The sequence below is a fragment of the Paroedura picta genome, chromosome 1 (assembly GCF_049243985.1).
Source record: "Paroedura picta isolate Pp20150507F chromosome 1, Ppicta_v3.0, whole genome shotgun sequence".
NCBI lineage: Eukaryota > Metazoa > Chordata > Lepidosauria > Squamata > Gekkonidae > Paroedura > Paroedura picta.
In genome coordinates, this window is record NC_135369.1 from 4,966,578 (window position 1) to 4,992,423 (window position 25,846).

The 25,846-nt window shown below is 46.0% G+C and overlaps 1 protein-coding gene and 1 long non-coding RNA gene across 3 annotated transcripts in view; one reads left to right on the forward strand and one right to left on the reverse strand.

Moving 5' to 3' along the window:
- Positions 1 to 3,040: 3,040 nt before the first annotated feature.
- Positions 3,041 to 3,666, reverse strand: LOC143829455 (uncharacterized). The gene is made up of 2 exons (XR_013228156.1): positions 3,435 to 3,666; positions 3,041 to 3,285 (listed from the first exon to the last, which is right to left on the reverse strand). It is a non-coding gene; the product is annotated as an uncharacterized LOC143829455 (long non-coding RNA).
- Positions 3,667 to 3,812: 146 nt separating this feature from the next.
- The window catches only part of POGZ (pogo transposable element derived with ZNF domain), a 65,107-nt gene continuing 43,073 nt past the window's right edge, over positions 3,813 to 25,846 (forward strand). For both annotated transcript variants that reach the window (XM_077320340.1, XM_077320350.1), the window contains exons 1-2: positions 3,813 to 3,969; positions 24,876 to 25,000. In XM_077320340.1, coding sequence (XP_077176455.1) covers positions 24,877 to 25,000 — 124 coding nt within the window. In that variant the 5' untranslated portion in view covers positions 3,813 to 3,969; position 24,876. The remainder of the gene's footprint in view (positions 3,970 to 24,875; positions 25,001 to 25,846) is intronic.

A 25,846-nucleotide genomic window follows, 5' to 3' on the forward strand; every position in this document is an offset into this window, starting at 1 on the left:
CAGTGGAATAGGCTGCCTAAGGAGGTGGTGAGCTCCCCCTCACTGGCAGTCTTCAAGCAAAGGTTGGATACACACCTTTCTTGGATGCTTTAGGATGGTTAGGGCTGATCCTGCGTTGAGCAGGGGGTTGGACTAGATGGCCTGCATGGCCCTTCCAACTCTATGGTTCTATGATGATGATGATGATGATAATAATAATAATAATAATAATAATAATAATAATAATAATAATAATAATAGAACTGCATTTCTGACTGACAACAGAGATTGCTGAAAGCTCAGGTGACTGTTCCACCAATCAGAGGCTTGTTCTGGTGGGCACATTAGAGAGGCTTTTTTCTTAGCAGCCCCATGATTATGGAACAACTTCCACAGGGAGGTGTACTCGGCCTTCTCTCTTTCAATGTCCAGGGGCCAGTAGAAGGTTTTATTTATGACTAATTAAGTTTGATTTATTGGCAGCCCTAATAAGAGATTTTACATTGGGATCTTTTGTTCAAGGTCCTACGCAGTCTGGGCCCAATGTACCTAAGAGACCGTCTCTCCGCCTATACCCCCAAAAGAGCAGTACGCTCTGCCACAGCCAACTGGCTGGTGATCCCTGGCCCCAGAGAAGCATGTCGGTCCTCAATGAGGGCCAGAGCTATTTCTGTCCTCGCCCCCACCTGGTGGAATGAGCTCCCTGAAGAGATCAGGGCCCTGCCTGAACTCCCACAATTTTGCAGAGCCTGCACTGACCAAACGCAACAACATCCATAGATCCCCCCTCAGGCATCCCTCCATGCCCTGAACCAGTCTGACCTCTCTGGGGGCCTATCTAAGTTATCGTTCCTGTTATAGTGCTGTTGATTAAGATTAAAAAACACTGTCCATGCATCCCTCCGCGACATTATATGTAAACTACCCTGAGCTGTATAAGAGCCTCTTGTGGCACAGAGTGGAAAGGCAGCAGACATGCAGTCTGAAAGCTCTGCCCATGAGGCTGGGAGTTCGATCCCAGCAGCCGGCTCAAGGTTGACTCAGCCGTCCATCCTTCCAAGGTCGGTAAAATGAGTACCCAGCTTGCTGCTGGGGGGTAAACGGTAATGACTGGGGAAGGCACTGGCAAACCGTATTGAGTCTGCCATGAAAACGCTAGAGGGCGTTACCCCAAGGGTCAGACATGACCCAGTGCTTGCACAGGGGATACCTTTACCTTTTACCTTACCCTGAGCTGTATGAAAGGGCGGTATAAAAATCTAATAAAATAAAATAAATTATGTGTCTTCTGTAATAGTTTTTATATTGAAAGCTGCCTTAAGTAATGTTTTAAATAAATTAAGAAGAGCCTAACTGGGACAGACTAGTAGTCTTAGTCTGACATCCTGTCTCAAACAGTGGCCAACTGGTTCCTCTGGGCACAGGGCACAGAGGTGGAGACCTTCCCCTGATGTTGCCGCCTGGCTCTGGCATTCAGAGGTTTAGTGCCTCTGAACATGGAACTTTCTCTCAGTCAGAATAGTTAGCAGCCTCCATGAATCCCCTTTAAAAGGTGTTTATTCCTGTGGCCATCACTACATCCTCTAGCAGCAAATTCCACAACATATCCACAAAATAATGGACTCAGAGTTCCATTACTCTAAATAATTGAGTATATAATTCTTTTCATTGGCCATTTTATGATGATTTCAGCTAATTATATTATTATTGCGATTTATTCAGGTTTCTTTGTTAGCAGCATTGAGAATTCTCTGAATGGTAGGGTAAAATTTTTCAGAATATGTACTATTTTAAAGTCATAGCTTATTCTTTTAATATTATTATAGAACTGTGAGTTAATTTATTATATAATAAGAAGTGTCATTATGGTGGGTGGAGCCAAACAGGTTCCTCCAGAACAGGGTGCAATTTTTTACCACATGCTTTGCTACCTAAAAGCAAACATATGTTATTCCTCGGTCTAAGAATTCATGTAAGCTCCATAGTTGGCAAGCAACATTTAAAAGCAATGAAACCCAAAGTAGTATACGCTCATGAACATCAACCTCAAGCAAGAGGCCAACCATAAAGCATAGGTGTACCTAGGACTGCCAGTTTGGGGAATGGAGTGTCTATAGCAGGACACATACAGTTCTCTCACCAAAACAGCCACTTTATCCAGGAGAGGTGATCTCTGTTACTTGAAGATCAGTTGCAATTCCAGATCTGCAAGGATCTTCCACCTGGAAGTTGGCATCTTTGCTGCCTATGCTCTCATTATTCTCATCCCCCTGAAGAAGAGATTATGTTCCAATGGGAAATTGTTTTCAGGGTTAGCTTGTTTTTTAAATTAAAACATTACAAAGTGGAATTTCCACTTCCACTTCTGTTGAAATCTCAAAACAATAAAATTAGCATCCACAGGTACAGAAATTAGAAGCCTGTTATCCATTACTTGTCAATATAGTTTGTTGGGATAAACTTTAGAAAATTTATGGTCTCACAACCATAAAAAAACTGAAACAGGTATTTAATCAATACCTTATGCTTAGCCACACCCCTAGCTCTAATTAACAGCTGATGGCCTTCAGCTGCTGATACAAGATGGAGGTCAAGTCTTAATGGCTGTGCTTACAAATAATGAAAAACCCTGAAAATTATGGGCATAATTCCAAGGATGAACTTCAAAAGGCAAATAGAATTTGCAAAAACATTATTCATTCTGTACTTCTAATGCTGGCTCTACCACTAGGCAAAGTGAGAAGGCACACCTCTGGTAGCAGTTCTTAGAAGAACAAATAGTAATTTCAGTTATTACTGGTAGGGTACCACTTGGATTTTCTACTCAAGTATTTTAAGTTTCTCCCTCAAAAAGGCTAATTGTTTTACTAGTGACTGCTGTTCAATGTTTATTTTTAAAATTTGATTTTAATTGGAACCAATCTTTTGTTATGCTTTGTAATTTTTATGATTCTGCTTTATATTTAACAGCTCTAATTTAACTTGCGGACCGAATTTGGGTAGAAAGGCAGGATAATAGCATATTAACTGTGGGAAAAAATTAAGGCAAATAACAAAGCTATGCCAAAATCTACAGAGACTTTTATTTTACTGTAACTGCACGGGCTCACTAGATTAAAATAATATTTTCAACTGTTAAAAAATGGAAGACACCACTATTCCAGTGGTAAGGCTGAAATTTAGGTGACCAGCTTCTTTCGAACACTGGGTAATGAAGAGTTGGATCAATGTAGTGGATGGTTCTGTCCATTCCAGCACCATAGACACGAACCATGGAGTCCAACCGACCTTGAGAACTCCCGCAACCTGTTGGAAAGGACAAAAATTAACAGTTTATATCAGCAAAAACTCAAAATGCCATTAAATATTTGATCCCAAGCGTTCATCTCCCAACCCGCTTTGTCTGACCAGCCAACAATGGACAGCATTGATACCCCTCCTGTCCATTTTTCCACCTGTTGTTCCATTTCTGGCCTTCTAGGGAAGGCAACTCCCTCAAAAAATCCAAGTTGTGAGGTAAAACAGGCCCCCCAAACTGGGAGGAACCCAAAACCTGCCCAACCATTTATGCCTCAGACAAACTTGCCCAGGATGGGTTAGGGTGTGCCAGGCGGCCAGTGACGTCACGGCCGCCGGCCAATGAGGAGGCGGGCTTGAGGGACGGAGGAAATGACGTCACCGTATCCCTCCGCGAGCCAGGACCCCTTTTTTTGTGTGTGTGTTGTTGGTTTTGTGTGTATCACCCCGCAACCGTAGATATGTATTTTGGCCAAATCTGAGGCGAGCGTGGCGCGGGAGGGGGGAGACGAAGCTCATGCGACCCGCCCTCGCCTCCCGCGCCCTTCGCCCTTCTCCGCGGGGCTGCAGGGGGTGTGTGTCCCTTTAAGAGTGGGGGGACCCGCCAGCCTCGGCTGAGCTGCGGCCGGAGGAGGAGGAGGAGGAGGAGGAGGAGGAGGAGGTGGCGGCAGCGGCCGCCCCGGAGACTGGAAGGTGAGTGAGTTGGCGCCATTCCGTTATGTAGGGGGAGAGGCGGGCGCAGCCGAATCAGCCTTGGGGAGGGAGGAAAGCAGCGAGAGCGCGCGAGCGGGGCAAGGGGGGGGCCGAGTGGGGGCGACTGCGCGTGCGCGCGCGGCCGGGGACGCAGGTGGCGGTTGGGAACCGTTGGGGGATCAGTTCGAATCACCCTCCCCCCCTCCCCGCCGCGAGGATTCTTTCTACTCTCCTGCCCCCCCCCACCCCTCCCCCTTTTCCCTCAGTGGAAGCGGGGAGGGAAAGGAGGGCGCGCGCGCGCCGTGTACACAAAAGCCAGCGCGAGGCGTCCGCGCGGGGGAAGGGGGGGGGAGGAGGAGGAGGAGGAGGGGCGGACGGCGCGATCCGCGACGGCGGACGGCCGAGGGAGGCCGGCGATTGGGGGGCCGCCGGCCGCGGGGGAGGGGGGAGAAGGAGGAAAGGGGCGGGGCCGGGCCTGCCTCGCGCTCCCTTCTCTTCCACCCCGCCCCCGCCAGGCGGCGGCAGACCTGGCTCGCGCCTTCGCCTCGGCGGCGCTTCTTTCGCGGGAGGACTGAGGGGACGAGAGAGAGAAGCGCGCGGAGGGATACGCGACCCCCGCGCGCGCGCGCACGGCTCTCCCCGCTCGCCTGCCTCGAGGGGCGGGACGCGGGAGGGGGAGTGGGGCGGCCCTGCTCCTTCCGCCCCCCCTGCGCTTTCTCCCCCCCCCCTGGTCTCCCTCGCAGGGCGGCTTGGGGGGTTTTAGGAAAGACGATTCACCCGAGCTAACTCTGAACCGGGACTTCTGTGGTCCGAATTAGATTCTGAGTGACAACGTTTCTCTGAACTCTTAAGCCTTAACTCTCGGGTGGGCGGCCATGTTGGGCAGAGGGATTATTTTTTCTTCCTCCAGGATGAAAACCTGAGGGGGGGAGTTCCCCCCAAAAAATGATTTGAATGTGAGGAATAAGGATGTTTTGCGGCCTGTTTAGGGGATCTGTGTGGTGACAGGCTGCCTGGGAGCCAAGAAAGTAGATGTGGGGGAGAGGCCCTGTCAGAAGAAGGGGAGTGTAATGTCTGGATGGGATGGTGGGGTTTTTTGGGGGGGGGGGTTGGGTCTTCTTTAGTGCTTTGCCTGCCATCAAGATGGAGAAAGGAACTGCCATTGCTTGACCTGATTTTTTGCATTCTCTATTAAATAAGATGTCATATCTGCAATAGCTTCTGGGGATTTCTGAAGCCAAAAACCTGATAGAGAGGAGAAAAAGCAACCCCTTCCATGCAAATTCACACTCTGGGCAACTTTGCTCCTTCTGACACTTTTATATCCATGGCATTTCCATGTGGGAGCTTTCAGGGAAGGTGGTTTGTTAGGTGGTCACTTGTGTCAGTGTCACATTCCCCTGTGCATGCGCTGCATGAACATCTGTCCTGCTACAATCTTCATGCAGGTTCCCAACTTGTCTTCCTGTCTGAATTACGATGTGGCGCATGTGCTGTGGGAAACCACTTTCTGGGCATGAGATGCATGCTTCAAGGAAACTCCTGCACAATTTTCACCTGTTGCAAAGCACACAAATTATTGGATCCCACAGATCAGCTGGTTCCCTCTGCACAAGAAGTTGTTTTGCCAGAGGGGAGGTTGCTTACCATTTGTAGAATACGTCTATGGGATCCAACCCCTTTCTTCATATATGTTTAACACATAGAAAAAATATGATGCAAAATATTATAGACTATGCACCTGTGAATCAAGTTCTCCTGACACCATCCAACATATCCTACTGGATTGTCCCTTGTTCACTGAACAGAGAAGGCATATCATACCTCTCATACCAAAATGGAGAACCCATTCAAGAGACCTGATTTGCCAATTTTTACTGAGTGATAAGGATGCCGACGTCACTTTTATTACGGCTGAATTTCTGTCTTCAGTTTTTAAATTTAAACTGTCTGACGTATCCTGACTAACTTTGTTTATCCTGCTTATCTGCTTTATGCCAATAAAGGTATTATATAGGTGGAACATGCTTGGGGATGGGGAAGGGTATAGTATAGCCTGATCTGATCTCAGGAGCTCAGCAGGAAGAGAGACCACCAAGAAAGGCTCCGCAAAGGAGGGCAATGGCAAACCACCTCTTCTTCTCACTTGCTTTGGAAGCCCCTTTCAGAGATCATCTTAAGTGTAAACTAGGCAGGGTCAGTCCTTGAATGGGAGACTACAGAAGAATGCAATGAACCAAACACATCTGCTTGTTACTTGCCTTGAAAACCCTTACCAGAGTTGTCATAAGTTGGTTGTGATTTGATGACACACACACACACACACACATAACATGTGCTTAAGGAATTATGCTATCTCTGTATGCTTACAATAAAACAGTAAGATGGCTGGTTGTTATTAACCGGCTGCAGGGGGCTGATGCTGAGAAAGAGAGAGTGGTTTTATCCAAAGGTACACAAAAAATTTGTCTGAGCTGAGATTTAAACAGATTTTAGCAGCTCAGAATTTATGCTGTTGACTTACTCCTTATCTCCCATGGCTGCATAGGTTTTGAGCAAATTCTTATGTGGCAAAGCCTTCCATGTAAGAATTTTGTAAAGTGTGAACCAGTCCTAATGGTGAGAGAAAGACCTGTCCCTAAGATTTCACCCAGATCACACCCCTTTCTGGATAGATTCAAACGAGTAGCCGTGTTGGTCTGAAGTAGCACAATAAAATCGGAGTCCAGTAGCACCTTTAAGACCAACAAAGATTTATTCAAGGCGTGAGCTTTGGAGTGCAAGCACTCTTAGTCTGACGAAGAGTGCTTGCACTCGAAAGCTCATGCCTTGAATAAATGTTTGTTGATCTTAAAGGTGCTACTGGACTTTTATTTTATTGTCCTTTCTGTTTTATTGCAGTGCTTAGACCCTATGTGTTAAGAAGACAAAACCTTAGATCTGACAAATTGCATCAGAAGACTTCTGTGTTCTAGAAATAATAGGATCTTGTTATACTTAAGTGCAGGGGTGGCCAAAATTTGGTTCCTCAGATGTCCATGGACTACAATTACCATAAGTCCCTACCATCGTGCTAGCAGGGTCTCTTGGTAATTGTAGTCCATGGACATCTGCAGAACCACAGTATGGCCACCCCTGCTTTAGTGGATGCAAGAGCTGTAACAATCCCAGATGCATACTTACTGGGTTTATAAGAAAAGGATGAAATGGTTTAGTGCCCTTGGAAGAATTGACAGGGCACTAATTTCCGAATAGCCCTTTTGGGTACCCGGGGCACCAAATGTTAGGTAAAGGTAAAGGTAAAGGTATCCCCTGTGCAAGCACCGAGTCATGTCTGACCCTTGGGGTGACGCCCTCTAGCGTTTTCATGGCAGACTCAATACGGGGTGGTTTGCCAGTGCCTTCCCCAGTCATGACCGTTTACCCCCCAGCAGCAAGCTGGGTACTCATTTTACCGACCTCGGAAGGATGGAAGGCTGAGTCAACCTTGAGCCGGCTGCTGGGATCGAACTCCCAACCTCATGAGCAAAGCTTTCAGGCGGCTGCCTTACCACTCTGCGCCACAAGAGGCTCTGCACCAAATGTTACAAAACGTTTTTCTGGCTAAAGAGTATGTTTTACTCCCATGTACCCATTCCTCTATCACTCGTTTCTGCTGCAGTTTGTATGTTTAGAGAGTTTTGGACCCACTTTCCTCTGAAATTGGAACCATGATGGGTTACAATGATAATTTTAGAAGTTTGAGTCCAGCAGCCCCTTTTGAGACCAACACAGTTTTATTCAAAGTATAGTGTGCACGCATGCTTCTTCATATACACTGAAATGGAAATTATCAGTCCATACATATAGGCAGAGGGTGAGCAGCAAATTAGCGTATACATTTAACTGATGCAAAAACCAATCACGGAATTGGGTTGTCAGGTCCCTCCTGGCAACTGGCGGGGGATTAAGAGGACTTACTGGGAGCAGCAGGGAGGCCTAGTCAACATATACCAATGTTTCCATGCCACTGACCTCGTGATGCCGAAGTGGCACTTGCACATCTAGGACATAGCGGTGACACTCTGGTATTTGGGCAAAAGCTCTATGGTAAATTTGACTTCTACTATGCCCAAATAACACAGTTTCACCCTGACATCCTGGAAGTGATGATGTTACTCCTGTGTCATATGGGCAGTAATGTAGACCTATCCCAGGGGGACAAGGGGGTTGGTAGTTATTGTTAGTAAAACTATTCACTTGGTATTATTATGCTGTTTTAGTTGTTTTACTCTTATTGTTGTGAACCGCCCTGAGTCCAGTTGCAGAGAGGAATGGTATATAAGCTGAATAAATAATAATAACAATAATATGGCCACCCTTTGTTTGGGTTTAATTCCAGGGGAATGCCATAGTGAAGGAAATGCATTTGTCAAAATCTAAGATTGATGGGCCAAAATACCCCTCTTAACTCGAACCGCTGGGAGTAATTTATTTATTTATCATACTTCTATACCGCCCTCCCTGGAGGCTCAGGGCGGTTTACATTATAACAGAGAACCATACATAAAACAGTCTGTATAACATGTACATCGATAACCAACAATTAACAGAGACCCTGCTGTCCCACTCCATCAATCTCAGTTAGGATTTGAACCTAAGAGAGGGGGCCATGGCTCCTTGGTGAAAAATTGGATTTGCATGTAGAAGGTCACAGGTTCCATCTCCAGCATCTCTAGTTAAAAGGATCTGGCAGAAGATGATGTGAAAGACCTCTGCCGTAGACCCTAGGGAGCATCTGCCAGTCTTATACAAGACTGACCGTAATGGACCAAGGGGCTGATTCAGTATGAGGCAGTGTCATAGAAACATTCCTTCAATTCTTTAAAGCTTGGTGTGTTCAACCTGGAGAGAAGATAACTAAGAGATGATATGATAGCCATCTTCAAGAACTTAAAGAACTGTCACATAGAGGATGGAGCAGAGTTTTTTTTCTGTTGCCCCGGAGGGTCGGACCAAACCAGTTTAAATTGATTTGAAAGAATTTTCAGCTAAACATCCAGAAGAAGTTCCTGACAGTTAGAGCGGTTCCTTAGTGGAACGGGCCTCCTCGGGAAGTGGTGAGTTCTTCTTCGGAAGTTTTGGAGCAGAGGCTAGTTAGCCGACAGAACTTAGGCAAATTGTAAGTGTGGGGGTTGTGTCTGTGCTTGGTTCTTGTGGCCCTTTCTTGCATGCCCAGGGAAATGCCCATCACCACTTTGGGATCAAAAGAAGGAACGGCTTAAATGGTAAGTGAGATTTTAGGTTTAATGTTATGAATAGCTTTTCATAGAATCATAAATTCATAGAATCGGTTTCTCCAGGGTCCTGTAGTCAACCCCTTGCAGAATGCCTGCCCACCCACAGTGATCCCAATTCCATGCTCAGATCCCCCCCCCAAAAAAAAAACAGAATCCCTGGCTCGCCTGGACTGGTTACAGCAAACAGTTATTTGTTACTCTTCTCCATTTTAATACGCTTGGATATATTGAATATATATTATTTTAAGCATTTCAGAGTGGGAGCCGTTCCTTTTTGTGCTAAACATGCCGAATGCCTTCAGATCTTGCCTAAATTGCCGTTCCCCACAAAAAGAGGACAATTCGAAATGAGTATAATAACAGAAGAAAGAACCCATCCTAGGCTATAATAAACATTTAAACAATTTAACAATAAATGTAAATAGAAATGTCTTATCTCTTCTTTGAATAGAACAACCAAAACCGCCTCCAGATTTAAACCATTTTCAAAGGTATTTTCATCGGTGGTTGTTTTTCCAACTTAGTATTTGCTGGTGAAGTCCTTCACTGGGATCTATTCTTCTTGACAGAATTTGAACAATTTGAACTATTGGCCTTTGGCTCACAGTTATGGGGAAGTTTTAGTCAAAAGACTGTTCCCCAGTCCACGATGGAAATGGTGAGTGGTCGATCAACCGATTGATTGTCTGGCTCCTGCATCTGACTTCTGCTCCCACTTCTCTGAAGGGGCCTGTCACCACCATTTCAGGGGTTCCTCCACGGTCCATCCAGCCACCTCATGCTCTGTCGTCCCCTTCTTCTTTTGCCCTCAATCGCTCCCAGCATTAGGCTCTTCTCCAGGGAGTCCTTCCTTCTCATGAGGTGGCCAAAGTATTTGAGTTTCATCTTCAGGATCTGGCCTTCTAAGGAGCAGCCCGGGCCGATCTCCTCTAGGACTGACCGGTTTGTTCGCCTTGCAGTCCAAGGGACTCGCAAGAGTCTTCTCCAGCACCAGAGTTCAAAAGCCTCAATTCTTTGACGCTCGGCCTTCCTTATGGTCCAACTTTCGCAGCCATGCATTGCAACTGGGAAGACCGTAGCCTTGACTAGACTCACTTTTGTTGGCAGGGCCTTCCTAAAAAACGTCTCAGGCCAGGTTACAGTGCTGTTTAACATACACCTCGCAGTAAGGGAAAGAAAAATAACAGGGAGAAAAAAACAGAAAAGAATAAGCAGCCCTTCTCATCTTTTTTCCCCCTTGAGAAACCCCTGCAACATTCTTAGGGCTTAGAGAACCCCAGGAGTGGTGTGATCATGAAGAATGCTCTAGGACAGGGGTAGTCAACCTGTGATCCTCCAGATGTTCATGGACTACAATTCCCATGAGCCCATGGGAATTGTAGTCCATGAACATCTGGAGGACCACAGGTTGACTACCCCTGCTCTAGGATGCTTTGGGTTGATCCTGCGTTGAGTAGGGGGTTGGACTAGATGGCCTGTATGGCCCCTTGATTCTAATATGGTTGGGAAGCAGAGCGGTGTATACACCTACCTGGGGCCCCTGCCCTTCCCACCCCCTCCAGGACCATCATTAGCAATTTTGGTAGGGGGGGTCAACATGACTATATATATCACAATTTTATATATATATAAATTAATTCACACCCGCCCATTCGGAAACCCTTCTTGGGCTGTCAGCAAAATTTGTGGCAGGGTAGGCGTTTTCATGACTCACCACCCACTTCTTCAGACAGATCACGATGGGTCACTGTGTTAGTCTGTCTATAGCTGTAGAAAAAGAGTCCAGGAACACCAGAACCCAATGAAAAACTACCAGATCTTGGAAGCTTTGCTACCCAAGCTATCTAATCAGGTGTTTTGGATCTTCCTTATGGTTCTTTACTCCGTGTGCTGCATAAAAGCATGAGAAACATGCACCTAGGTCAACCCAATCAAGTACAAAACTGTGGATTCCTCAATATAAATGTATCATTTATTAATTTATTTATTATATATATAAACTCAGAAGAAAAAAAGAAATCACAATGTTGTCTAGTAGACCTCTCCGTATTATTAAGGAAAGTCAAAATAAAGAGTCAACCAGAATGGGATCCTAGGTTAAATAACCCCCTTTCTATCTGTCTTTGTCAGTGATTGCTCTTCCAATATAGTTCTAATAGCAACATGTATCACATTGGCTAATGCTCATCACAGTCTGGGAACTGGTTCTAGATGACTCTTTATATTGACTTTCATTAATAATACAGAGAGGAGTACTACACAATATTGCCTTGTGATTTTGTTCTTCTGAGCCTAGATCAAAACAACGCAGATGATTTTCATAGCTGTTTTAGGCTGATCCTGCTTTGAGCAGGGGGTAGGACTAGATGGCCTGCATGGCCCCTTCCCACTCTGCGGTCCTATAAACCATCATCAGCAAGTGGTATAAATAAATAAAATATTGCAGATCGCTTCCAGAGAGTTAATTCCTCCTTTGTAGCATCCATACAGTTTGTTGGTTGCATTTTACCCATTTCATTTCATCTTTACCAGGTGGTTAGGAACATTGTACCGAGTTTTCCATTTTATCCACACAGCAGTCTTGCAAGATAGGTTAGCTGAGAGAGTTACAGAGACGTTCAATCAAGGCCACTCTTGAGTTTTTTTGGCAAGCAGCAATTTGAACCTGAATCTCCCAGTCTGACATTTCAACCATTATGTCATATCACCTGTCTAAAACCAGCTTGGTGTAGTGGTTAAGACTAGCAGCCACCAACCTGGAGAACCAGGTTTGATTCTGCACTCCTCAACATGCAGCCAGCTGGGTGACCTTGGGCTAGTCTCAGTTCTCTCAGAGCTCTCTCACCTCCCTCACAGGGTGTCTGTTGTGGGGAGAGGAAGGGTAGGCGATTGTAAGACTCCTCCAGGCAGTGAAAAATGGGGTACAAAACCCCAGCTTCTTCTAAACATACCGATGTGACAACAGATCCCTTAATGCAGGGGTAGTCAACCTGTGGTCCTCCAGATGTTCATGGACTACAATTCTCATGAGCCCCTGCCAGCGTTTGCTGGCAGGGGCTCATGGGAATTTAAGTCCATGAACATCTGGCGGACCACAGGTTGACTACCCCTGCCTTAATGGTTTGTGAGAAGGAGAACAAAGTGGAAGAACAAAGTGGAAAATGCACCCTTGTTCCCAAGGGCGATGGTTTTAAATTTAGAAGACACAGGCTCCTTGGATCAGAACAGAACTTGGAGAATTGGGGTAGAACCCATAGCAAACCAGGGCAGAACCTGGCGTTGATGGGATGGGAACCTGGCGTTGATTAGCATGATCCTAATATTCATGTGGTTGTTTACAGCCCAGCTTTCTCACTGAGACTCAGAGCAGATTCGTAAAATCTAAAAAGCAATCTAGTCAGACAGCAAGGACCTCCAATGAGGACGCTTGAGGAAAAAAATGCAGATGAAAACTGGTCTAAAGCATAAGCAATACCATAACGAAGAGAAGGGGGTTAGAAAAATGGAGAATGTTGCTGTCAAAAGGGAGGCGACAAGTAGGACCTAGGAGGGACTGGTTGGCGGATGGATTCTATTTCTATTCCTCAACCATAAGATCGGTGGATCAGCTCCATCTTGCCGGCCCCATTAAGGCCCAGCAGGGCCCTCATCTCATTTGGTAGAGCGTTTCACCAGGCCAGGGCCAACGCTGAAGTAGAGCTGCATTATTACAACTGAATATTTTCGTAAGATGTTTCAGTAGAAGGGTGTGGGCTATTCTGTGTGCGTGTTGTCAAGTTGCAGCTAATTTATGGCGACCCCAGCAGGGAGCTTTCAAGTCAAGTGAGAAGCAGAGGTGCCTTGCCACAGCCTCCCTCCACAGAGTCTTCCTTGGTGGTCTCTCTTCCCAGACCAGACCATATACCAGGCCGCCTTCCCTCGCATGGAGGACTGTCCTGCTAATCTGTATCTTCAGCTTCTGTGTGGTTTTATCTGTCTCTTAACGTGTCGCATTTAATATTTGTGCCTTGGTTCGGATCAGTGCAGATTTTCGGATTTTTTGCATTGTTCGCCATCCCGTTGTTTGCACCGCTTAAGTTGTGTTACGTAATCCACCCTGAGTCTCCGGGACAAAGGAGGGGGGGGGGTAAATAACATCCATCATTAAATTATTGATTAGGTATTAAGAAAGGGAGAAAGATGGGTGAAGGAGAGAGGAGATGAGGGAAAGGACCGATATGCACATTAAAAACAAAAAAAAGGAGGTCCATGTTGCATCTAGGGGTTTAAAAGTCTGAAAAGGTTGAAGACTCTTGGGATGCATTTCCTGTTGTCCCATAGAAACACAGTTGGAAAGGGACCTCAAGGGTCGTTTAGTCCAATCCCCTACACAGTGTGGAAAATTCACACCTGCCTCCCCTCCCCCAGTGTGGAATCCCTATGCCAATCCAGAATCCCTATGCCAATCTTGACCTAGAAGAAAATATCTTCCTGACCTCAAAGTGGCCGTCACCATGACCCCGGGCATGTAAGAAAGGGCCGCAAGAGCTGAGCATTGATTGGCTCTTCCCTTCCTGCCCCCTCTCACACAATTGGCCTAAATTCAGAGTCTGCGTGGCTGTCCGACGTCCATCTAGCCCCTGCTTTAAAACCTCCAAAGAAAGAAAGCCCACCACCTCCCAAGGAAGCCTGTTCCATTGAAGCTAGGGTTACCAGATGTCCTCTTGGTTTGGGGCAAAACCTGTTCTCTTTTGGGCAGAAACCGGCTGGAAATATCCTTTTTGGGGTGGGACAATTGAGGCTGATTTGCCTTTCAGCCCCCTATTGGATGCAGTCTTGATCTCTAATAGTGGAGGTATTTAATTGAATCAATTTAATCAATTGAAGTAGTCTGTCGGGAAATACATCCTGCCTTTCGCTTTTAGAATCATGGAATTCCTTCGCTTTTAGAATCACTGGCAGTCTTCAAGCAAAGCCTGGATACACACTTTTCTTGGATGCTTTAGGATGCTTTGGCTGATCCTGCGTTGAGCAGGGGGTTGGACTAGATGCCCTGTGTGGCCCCTTCCAACTCTATGGTTCTATGATTCTAATCATAGAACCTCAGAGTTGGAAGGGCCCATACAAGTCATCTAGTTCATCCCCCTGCTCGATGCTGCCTTTCTGTACTTTTTAACCATTGAGATGCCCCTGAAACATTTTTTCAGGCTTCAGGAAACGGCAGAAGTGGTGCAACCTTGCAGAATGTGGTTGGGAAGCAGAGCTGTGGACACGCCAATTCCGGGGTCCCCTCCTCCTCCCCCCCTTCCAGGCCTAACCTTGGCCATTTTGGGAGGGGGTCAACATGACCACATATGGTCACATTACCTAATAAATGTTTAACAGGTCTAATATATATATATATATTATCAGAATTAAAAAATTATCTCCCATCCATGTAGAAAACGCTTCCATGGCCGTCAAGAATCCCGTGTCTCATGAAACCCTGATTGAGAAAGCCTGGTTTAAAGCATCTAGGATAAGTATCTGTCCAGCCTCTGCTTGAAGACCGAAAGTGAGGGGAAGCACATCCCCTCCTCAGGCAGCTGAACTACTCTGACTGTGAAAAGAAAGATATATTCAAATGGGTCGCCATGTTGGTCTGAAGTAGCACAATATATTCAGAGTCCAGTAGCACCTTTAAGACCAACAAAGATTTATTCAGGGCGTGAGCTTTCGAGTGCAAGCACTCTTCGTCTGACAAAGTCGTTGCACTCGAAAGCTCACGCCTTGAATAAATCTTTGTTGGTCTTAAAAGTGCTACTGGACTCTGTTTTTATTGTGAAAAAAATTCCTGATAATCTAGCTGGTACTGTTCTACACGTAATTTAAACCCATTACTGCAGGCCCTGTCCTCTGCCGCCAACAGGAACAACTCCCTGCCCTCCAAGGGACAACCTTTCCAGTACGTAAATACTTTGAAAATTCTTTTCAAAAGTTTCAAATAGTTTTCAAAACATGATAGCCCTATCAAAGTTGCCTTTGTGCCTGTGTTATACAAGTTTGTAAGTCATGTTGGTGTATTTTCCCCCCACTTAGGCTATATCTGTTTTCATTCTATCCTGAGTCAATGCAAACGGTCAGTATTTCTTTTGGTGGGAAGAAGAGAGCATATTTCCTAGACAGGCTGGCTTGCTTCTTGGAGTGCCAGCTTGGTATACTAGTTAAGAGCAGTAGCTTCTAATCTGGTAAACCGGGTTTGATTCCCTGCTCCTCCATGCGCAGCCAGCTGGGTGACCTTGGGTGAGTCACAGCTCTGATAGAGCTGTTGTGACGGAACAGTATTATCAGGGCTGTCTCAGCCTCACCCACCTCACAGGGTGTCTGTTGTGGGGAGAGGAAAGGGAAGGCGATTGGAAGCCGCTTTGAGACTCCTTTGGGTAGAGAAAAGCAGCATATAAGAACCAACTCTTCTTCTTCTTCTTCATCAGTAATCTCAGGGCTCTCTCAGCCTCCCCTCCCTCACAGGGTATCTGTTATGGGGAGAGGAAGGGAAGGCGAGTACGACATTTTGAGACTCCTTCTGGTAGTGAAAAGTGACATATAAAAACCAACTCTTCTTCTAAGTTCCCCCCTCCCTTCTCCCGACTTCATCTTCTCTCCCTGCTCTCCTGTTTCCTCACCATTGTCAACCACATGTGGGTGTCAAGCAAAGGTTGGATACACACTTTTCTTGGATGCTTTAGGATGCTTAGGGCTGACCCTGCGTTGAGCAGGGGGTTGGACTAGATGGCCTGTGTGGCCCCTTCCAACTGATTCTATGTTCCATGAGACCTAAATTGAGACAGCATTCGCAGAGTCTTTCTAGGGTGGGTGATCTCACAGAAACCCCAAATACAATTATTTAATATTACTATTAAATTGGCTTTTAAGCAGCTGGACGCTAGGTTGCCTACGGAGAGTAATAATTACTTCTTGGCACAGTTGTTGTTTTTAATTAGGCCTAAAGTATCAAGTACTGTGGGGGTGTAGGAAGGGACCAGTCATGCCTGTTATGTTCCTTTGCCCATCGTCCTGTCGCACTTTTGGAAGGGGATAAAATTAGGACGCCTACATAGCTGACTTTGGTGGGGTTAATCGGTTAGTTTTGCCTAGTAATTTCCTAATTGTGGGGGATTTTTCCCCCTCCATTCCGCTAATTGGAAAATAAGATTGTAAGCGTGGAATCAGCAGCCAAGCTTGAGCTAATATTGTTAGAGGGAGGGAAGGGAAAGCCAACTGTTAAATCAACACGAGGAAAAACAGATCTTTCCCCCCATTATGGAATAATTTGTGTGCTAAGCAGCATGTTAAACCTTTTCCTCCTGATTTTGTACAAGAAACGGTTGTCAGCTGGCAATCAAGTAGTAACTGAGTGTCCCAGTAACCCTTCCCTTGCTTCTCCCCGTGTTTTGCAAACTTCTGATCCTTGGGACACAGAGCTTCCTTCTTCTTTGGCATTAAAATCTGGAAGGAATTAGAAATATTGAGTGGGAGATTTAGTGATCTTTTGTTTTTTTGTATACTCTTCAATAGATACAGTTGGAAGTTATTATTTGTAAATGCAATTTAATAATCTAGTAACGCGTCACTTTCTGAGGTTAAATGTTGTATTTCGAAGAAGTGGGTTATAAATAAAATTAATAATTAGGGGGGAAAATCAGGAAGCATGCTTTTTCTTACACTCACAAGTTCTGGACTGGCTTCTAAAACAATGGCCTGATATGATACTCTTTTTGCAATTGCGCAGTAGGCCTCTTCATATTACAAATTATCATAGAATAATAGAGTTGGAAGGGACCTCCTGGGTCATCTAGTCCAACCCCCTGCACTATGCAGGACACTCACATCCCAATCGCTCATCTACTGTCACCTGCCACCCCCTTGAACCCTCACAGAATCAGCCTCTCTGTCAGATGGCTATCCAGCCTCTGTTTAGAAATCTCCAGAGATGGAGAACCCACCACCTCCTGAGGAAGCCTGTTCCACTGAGAAACCGCTCTGTTAGGAATGTCTTCCGGATGTTTAGATGGAATTTCTTTTGCATTAATTTCATCCCATTGGTTCTGGTCCGTCCCTCCAGGTTCTGCTCCATCCTCTACATGGCAGCCTTTTAAATACTTGAAGATGGTGATCAGATCCCCTCTCAGTGGTCTCCTCTCCAGGCTCAACAGACCAAGCTCCCCCAACCTTTCCTCCTACGTCTTGGTCTTCAAACTCCTCACCATCTTGGCTGCCCTCCTCTGGACACGCTCCAGTTTGTCAACATCCCTCTTCAACTGGGGTGCCCAAAACTGAACACAGGACTCCAAGTGAGGCCGAACCAGAGCAGAGCAAAGTTGTTCGGGATGATGTCACTGTCCCTGTATTAATTAGACAACACAAGAAGGGGATCGTTGCCGGAGGGTGCCTCCCTACATTGAAGGGATTAAAGGTGTTTTCAACAAAACAGCTTAAAATGTCAAGGCGTGTGAGCCATTTTGCTGACCAAAAGACCAAGAGAAAAATGTCCTCCTGAATGTTTTGTCAGGCTTTATTTATTCATTAATTCATTTATTTAATCTATATACCGCTCCCTTCCCTGGAGGCTCAGGGTGGCTTGCAGAAAGTCATGCAATTTTCTGACCTGCCTGGCTGACAATTTCATTTATCAAATGGTAGATGAACCCACAAGAGGTTCAGCCATACTGGACTTAATACTGACCAACAGGCAAGAGTTGGTGGATGAGGTGAAGGAGGTGGGGACCCTAGGGGGAAGTGACCATGTCCTCATAGAATTCCTTTTGAGATGGGGAGCCAAGGAAGCTTGTAGCCAGACGCGGATGTTAGATTTTCGTAGGGCAAACTTTAATAAACTCAGAGACATGATGAGTGTCATACCATGGACGAGAATGCTGGAAGGGAAGGGAGCATGTGAAGGGTGGGCGCTACTCAAACAAGAGCTATTGCATGCTCAATCAATGACTATCCCAGAAAGACGAAAACACTGCAGGAACTCTAAGAAGCCTATTTGGATGAACAGAGAACTTCAAGAGGAACTAAGAAAGAAAAGGAAAATGTTCAGGACATGGAGGGAAGGACAGAGCTCTAAAGCAGTGGTCCCCAACCTTTCTGAGGTTGAGGACCGGCAGGGCATCGGGCCGTGGCCCGCGCCCCGCGCCCCGCGCCCACGCATCGGCCACAACCACAGGCCGCGCCCGCGCATCGGGCCGCAACCACATGGGCGTGGCCCGGCCCTGATTCCCTCTCCCCGCTCTCCCGCAGTAAGAAGCTTCCCGGGCCGCAAGCTTGCAGCCTGGGAAGTTTTTTACTGCGGGGGGGGCGGGGAGAGGGAACCGCGGACCGGCACCATGGCCTCCGCGGCCCGCAGGTTGGGGACCACTGTTCTAAAGAAGAGTACCTACAGGTTACTAGGCACTGTAGATCAATCATAAGAAAGGCCAAAGCTGAGAGTGAGCTAAGATTGGCCAGGGAAGCCCATTGTAACAAGAAAAGATTTTTCAGTTATGTGAGGAGCAAACGTAAAGTAAAGGAGGCAATAGGCCCACTGTTGGGTGCGGATGGGCAAACTCTAACGGAAGATGCAGAGAAAGCAGAAAGGCTTAGTGCCTATTTTACATCTGTTTTTTCCCACAGGTCAAAGTGTTTAGGCACATCTAGAGATGGCCATAGCCAAAGGACCGTGTCTGGGTGGCAGGTTAACATGGATAGAGAGGTTGTCGAGAGGCATTTAGCTGCACTGGATGAGTTCAAATCCCCTGGTCCAGATGAAATACACCCGAGAATACTCAAAGAACTTTCCAGAGAACTTGCACAGCCCTTGTCCATCATCTTCAGAACTTCTTTAAGGACTGGAGATGTCCCGGAGGACTGGAAGAGAGCAAATGTTATTCCGATCTTCAAGAAAGGGAGGAAGGATGACCCGGGAAACTACAGACCAGTGAGTCTGACCTCTGTTGTGGGGAAGATAATGGAGCAGATATTAAAGGGAGCGATCTGCAAACATCTGGAGGACAATTTGGATTTGTCTCCAACAGGTCCTGCCAGACCAACCTGGTTTCCTTTTTTGACCAAGTAACAGGTTTGCTGGATCGGGGAAATTCGGTTGATGTCATTTACTTGGATTTTAGTAAAGCTTTTGACAAGGTTCCCCATGATGTTCTGATGGATAAATTGAAGGACTGCAATCTGGATTTTCAGATAGTCAGGTGGATAGGGAATTGGTTAGAGAACCGCACTCAAAGAGTTGTTGTCAATGGTGTTTCATCAGACTGGAGAGAGGTGAATAGCGGGGTACCTCAGGGCTCGGTGCTCGGCCCGGTACTTTTTAACATATTTATTAATGATCTAGATGAGGGGGTGGAGGGACTACTCATCAAGTTTGCAGATGACACCAAATTGGGAGGACTGGCAAATACTCCGGAAGATAGAGACAGAGTTCAACGAGATCTGAACACAATGGAAAAATGGGCAAATGAGAACAAGATGCAATTTAATAAAGATAAGTGTAAAATGAAAAGCATGCCTACTGGATGGGGGATACGCTTCTAGGTAACACTGTGTGTGAACAAGACCTTGGGGTACTTGAGGATTGTAAACTAAACATGAGCAGGCAGTGTGATGCAGCGGTAAAAAAGGCAAATGCCATTTTGGGCTGTATCAACAGGGGCATCACATCAAAATCACAAGATGTCATAGTCCCATTGTATACGGCACTGGTCAGACCACACCTGGAGTACTGTGTGCAGTTCTGGAGGCCTCACTTCAAGAAGGACGTCGATCAAATTGAAAGGGTACAGAGGAGAGCGACGAGGATGATCTGGGGCCAAGGGACCAAGCCCTATGAAGATAGGTTGAGGGACTTGGGAATGTTCAGCCTGGAGAAAAGGAGGTTGAGAGGGGACATGATAGCCCTCTTTAAGTATTTGAAAGGTTGTCACTTGGAGGAGGGCAGGATGCTGTTTCTGTTGGCTGCAGAGGAAAGGACACGCAGTAATGGGTTTAAACTTCAAGTACAATGATATAGGCTAGATATCAGGAAAAAAATTTTCACAGTCAGAGTAGTTCAGCAGTGGAATAGGCTGCCTAAGGAGGTGGTGAGCTCCCCCTCACTGGCAGTCTTCAAGCAAAGGTTGGATACACACTTTTCTTGGATGCTTTAGGATGCTTAGGGCTGATCCTGCGTTGAGCAGGGGGTTGGACTAGATGGCCTGTATGGCCCCTTCCAACTCTATGATTCTATTATTCTAAAGGTTTACAATATATAATGGAATTAAATTTTAATTTGAGGTTTAAAATTCTAAAGTTAATCATTTAATTTCAATTATTAAGTCCATTAATTCAAAAACCTATGTCCTCCTACTCTTTATGAGGAACTTTAGATGGTTATTGATTGGGGGGGGCATATGTCTAAGGAGTGAACTTTCAAGGAGGAAGGTCAGTATATTCTTAGTGATTTCTAGACCTCCACTGTAGGCTTGGCGGAACAGCTCTGTCTTACAGACCCTGCGTACCTGGTTGAGGTGTAAGGTAGGGTGTTCTACCAAGTTGGGGCCAGGATTGAAAAGTCCCCGTCCCTATTTGAGGCCAGTTTCATCTCTTTGGGACCAGGGACCCTGAGCAAGTTCTAGTCACATGATCCTAGCACTCTTCAGGAAACATAATGAAAGAGAAGGTCCTGCAGATACAAGGGTCCCAGACTATTTTGGGCTTTAAAAGTTTACTCCCAAAACCTTGAATCTGATTCGGTCTCCAATACTTTGTGCTTTCCTTGCTGATTGACTGAATAGTCTTTTTCCTATTTGCTTTGAGTCTCGCAGACTGGGGATGGCAGACTATAAATTATTGATTGATTGATTGATTATTTTAGTTCTTGAAAGCATATTAGCTGCTGTTCTACCTTACAGAATTCAACGGAGCAGTGGAATCCTGTGATTTCAGCTACTTCATGGATCTTTATTTTTTAATTTATTATTAGACTTCCATACCACCCCTCCCAGTTGGCCAGCTTTTTGAACGTCCTTATGTGTTTATTATACACATATGTTAGCTGCTTTTCTACCTTGCGGAATCTTACAATATAAATGCAGTTATTATTAAAATCACATTAGAATCATAGAGTTGGAAGGGACCTCCTGGGTCATCTAGTCCAACCCCCTGCACTGTGCAGGACACCCACAACCCTCTTGCTCATCCACTGTCACCTGCCACCCCGTTGAGCCTTCGTTGCAGTCCTGGAGAGACAAATACCCTCTAGCTGAGAACCAGGCACCAATATATACCCCTCCCTTCAATACTGGAACACAAAGCACGGGGATGACACATTTTAAAGACCACAATGTGAAATCTCCTATCAGGACTGCCAAAACTAAAAACTAGATTAGTCGAATGCGGTCCTAAATAAAAATGTCTTCAAATGCTTCCTGGGGAATGCCAGTGTAGGAGCCTGGGGACGTTGTCCTGAGAGCCAGTTTGGTGTAGTGGTTAGGAGTGCGGACTTCTAATCTGGAATGCTGGGTTCAATTCTGCGCTCCCCCACATGCAGCCAGCTGGGTGACCTTGGGCTTGCCACGGCACTGATAAAGCTGTTCTGACCGGGCAGTGATATCAGGGCTCTCTCAGCCTCACCCACCTCACAGGGTGTCTGTTGTGGGGAGAGGAAAGGGAAGGCGAATGGAAGCCACTTTGAGCCTCCTTCGGGTAGGGAAAAGCGGCATATAAGAACCAACTCTTCTTCTTCTTCAGTAATCTCAGGGCTCTCTCAGCCTCACCCACCTCACAGGGTGCCTGTTGTGGGGAGAGGAAAGGGAAGGCGATTGGAAGCCCCTTTGAGACTCCTTCGGGTAGAGAAAAGCGGCACATAAGAACCAACTCTTCTTCTTCTTCAGTAACCTCAGCCTCACCCACCCCACAGGGTGTCTGTTGTGGGGAGAGGAAAGGGAAGGCGATTGGAAGCCCCTTTGAGACTCCTTCGGGTAGAGAAAAGCGGCACATAAGAACCAACTCTTCTTCTTCTTCAGTAACCTCAGCCTCACCCACCCCACAGGGTGTCTGTTGTGGGGAGAGGAAAGGGAAGGCGATTGGAAGCCCCTTTGAGACTCCTTCGGGTAGAGAAAAGCGGCACATAAGAACCAACTCTTCTTCTTCTTCAGTAATCTTAGCCTCACCCACCCCACAGGGTGTCTGTTGTGGGGAGAGGAAAGGGAAGGCGACTGTAAGCCGCTTTGAGCCTCCTTCGGGTAGGGAAAAGCGGCATATAAGAACCAACTCTTCTTCTTCTTCTTCTAATCATGGGGCTGCCAGCAAAAAGGCGCTCTCTTTTGTGCCTGCCGGATACATTTTCTTTGACTAGAGGCAAAGTCAGGAAAACCTCTCCCTGTGATTTTAATTCCTGGGCAGGACGTATGGGAGAAGGGAGCCTTTCAGATACCCCCATTCTCAAGGTATGGAGATACCTTCCAGTATACCTAATTAAGTTTTTGTTAAAGGGTTTGGAACGTTTTTCCCCTTTCTGGTCAGTTTTCAACCCTACACGTGGCGTGAGGTCTGGGAATGACTGATTTCATTCCTGGTTTGTCCAATCTTGTCATCATGTCAAATAAACAGCTTGCAACGTTTACTTTGTTTTTTAATCCAGCGGACTAATGATATGAAATCAGCAACTGCTTTTGCGCGGCAACAGAGATCTTTCCCGTGGAAGGACACATTTCCAATATGTTCCAGTCTTTAAAAAAAAAAGAAAGAAAAGAAAAACAGTATTGCAATATATTTAGCACATTCTGGTGCCTGCGTTTGTGAGCAAGCATCTGCCAACGAGGTGGTGGGAAGCTAAATGTGAGAATATTTATCACCACAATTAAATCATTTTGATTGAGCAAGGCCGGGTGGTTGTCTGGCGTCCGACCTGGTTCACAAATGAAGCTTTGGAGGAAAGGAGAAGTGGACGGGAGAAAAACGGCCTGCGGATGAACGCTGAGGCTCTCTCCCGTGGCTGGTTTAGCATCTTGCCTCTTTGCAGCTCCTGAATAATTATGAGGCTTAAAATAATAGATTCCTGATGATGCGTTAAAATAATATATATCTCCGTGGAAGTGAGAACTGTTCTCGAGTTTGTACGGTCTGGGCAGGCTGGTAGTTTCCAAACAGTGGGCTATTAGTGAGCAAAACAGAATTGAAGCACTTAGCGGAAAGCACATAAATAGTGATTAAAACATAAGGCTGGGAGGAAGGATCCTTGAGGGAAGGCCCAAAGAAACAAAACAAGTTTTTCACTGGTTGGTGGGACATGGCGACGGGAGAGGACGGACAGATATTCCTGTGGGGAGCAATGCAAGCTTTTGGTGCCACAACCAATGTTTTATGTAAACTGCCCAGAGCTGTATGGAAGGGCGGGATGGATGGATGGATGGATGGATTGGATTGGATGGATGGATGGATGGATGGATTGGAGGGAGGGAGGGAGGGATGGGATGGGATGGGATGGGATGGGATGGATTGGATGGGTGGATGGATTGGATGGATGGATGGATGGATTGGATTGGATTGGATTGGATGGATGGATGGATGGATGGATGGATGGATGGATGGATTTACCATGCCAAAGATGTAAAGTGGCCCCAAGAAAGGGACGGTTTTTTTAGCCTTGGCCCTGCCTGGTGAGATTAGGGCCCTGCAGCAGGTTAAAGTCCTGGAGGGCATGTAAGACAGAACCGTTCCAACAGCATACTGTTGACGCCAGGAAATAACTTCACAAAGATGTTGGCCTCCCTGTCTAAAAGACTATTCAGCTGATTAATCTGCCCAAGCACCACTCAGAAAGTGTAAAAAGGAAGTGGTTTTTTGACATTTTTAAAACTTTTATAATGTATTGACTCTGCTATATATTTTGTGTGTTGCTTTTAATTTTGCTATTGCCTGCCCTGAGCAGACCAGGGAAGGGCAGGATGTAAAAATAAAATTATTATTATTCTCCCATTCCTTGCAAGGCAGCATGACAGTGAAAATTGTCATGCTGATTTTGAATTTTGCAATTTCTTTCTCCCCCCCCCCCCCCCCAAGTGTACACAAGCAGTAACCCAGGAATCAAAATATATTTCTGGTAAAAGGGTTGGCAATGTAGTGCAGCTTTAAATGAAATTCAGGCAATGGGCTCACCACGACACTGATAAAACTGTTCTTACCGGACAGGAATCTCAGGACTCTCTCAGCCTCACCTCCCTCACAGGGTGTCTGTTGTGGGGAGAGGAAAGGGAAGGCGATTGGAAGCCGCTTTGAGACTCCTTCGGGTAGGGAAAAGCAGCATATAAGAACCAACTCTTCTTCTTCTTCATGTACAAATACATATCAAAATATTTCACCTATCAGAAAGCCTCCTCGTTTTTAGGATGTATTGTAGACTTGCCTCTGAGTTGAAAGTGAGGAGGAATCCTGAGTCTTTATGGCGAGGTTTCTTTGAAGTCTTGTCACTAAGATGCAAGATGTAGGCACATAACCCGATGGAAAAAAATGGGGAGGATCATATTTGGATGAGCGCACAACAGCGCTCAGGACCAGTTGGAAGAATTCTGCTTCGTTTCTGGTTGCCATGTACTCAAGAACACTCACTCGAGGGTCTCTTTCACTTCTTCTCAGCATGGCGGACACGGACCTCTTTATGGAATGCGAGGAGGAGGAGCTTGAGCCGTGGCAGAAAATCAGCGACGTGATCGAGGACTCGGTGGTTGAAGATTACAACTCAGTCGACAAAACCGCTACGGGTAAGTAACCTTCCGACATTTTTATTTAAAATGTCAAGTGCTACACCCTGGAGCTCAGCACTTGGAAAGCAGTGATGTTTGTGTTGTCTGTAACTGGGGCAAAAATTAAGTTGCCTGTCTGTCTCGGGCATATCATGTTGTTCATTTGCCCGGTGCTTCAAATACGCCTGAATAATTCGTTCATCACTCTTGAACAGAGGTTTTTATGCAGGGTGGAACTCCCCTGTAAGCTTGACCTAAACCAAGGCCAGGTCGTTTTCCGTCCTGGCCCCCACTTGGTGGACTAAACTCCCAGAGGAGATCTGGGCCCTGATGGATTTAGCACAGTTCCTCGGAGCTTGCAAAATGGAGTTCTTCCACCAAGCAAACCGACAGCATCGGGTCCTCCAGAACCTCCCTCCCGATCTGTGCGGAGTTATGGTCGAAATGTTATTATGTGCAGTCACAGAAATAAGAACAATACAATGTTAAAGCAACAGATATAAAATGCACTCAAACCAGATTAACATACCCATCTGAAAACGCCTCCTGCCTCTCTAGCAAGATATTCCCCTTTAGTCTGGCCAGAATATTTCAGTCTTACACCTTTGCTGGAAAGCTAGGAGAGTAGAAGCCCCTCCCTCTCCCCCAATCCTGTTTCTGGAAGGTGTTTCCACAACTGAAAACTTGAGCCTAGGCTTTTGAAGGTTGTGCCTTAGACAAAATAGGCCTTGCTTGGGAAACTGCCCTGAGCTTTTTGGAAGGGTGGTATAAAAATGTAATATTAAATACATAAATAAATGTATCTGTCCACTTTGGAAGTAATTTGGAAGGACAGAAAGAGGGTTTATTCTCTTGAGCATGCCA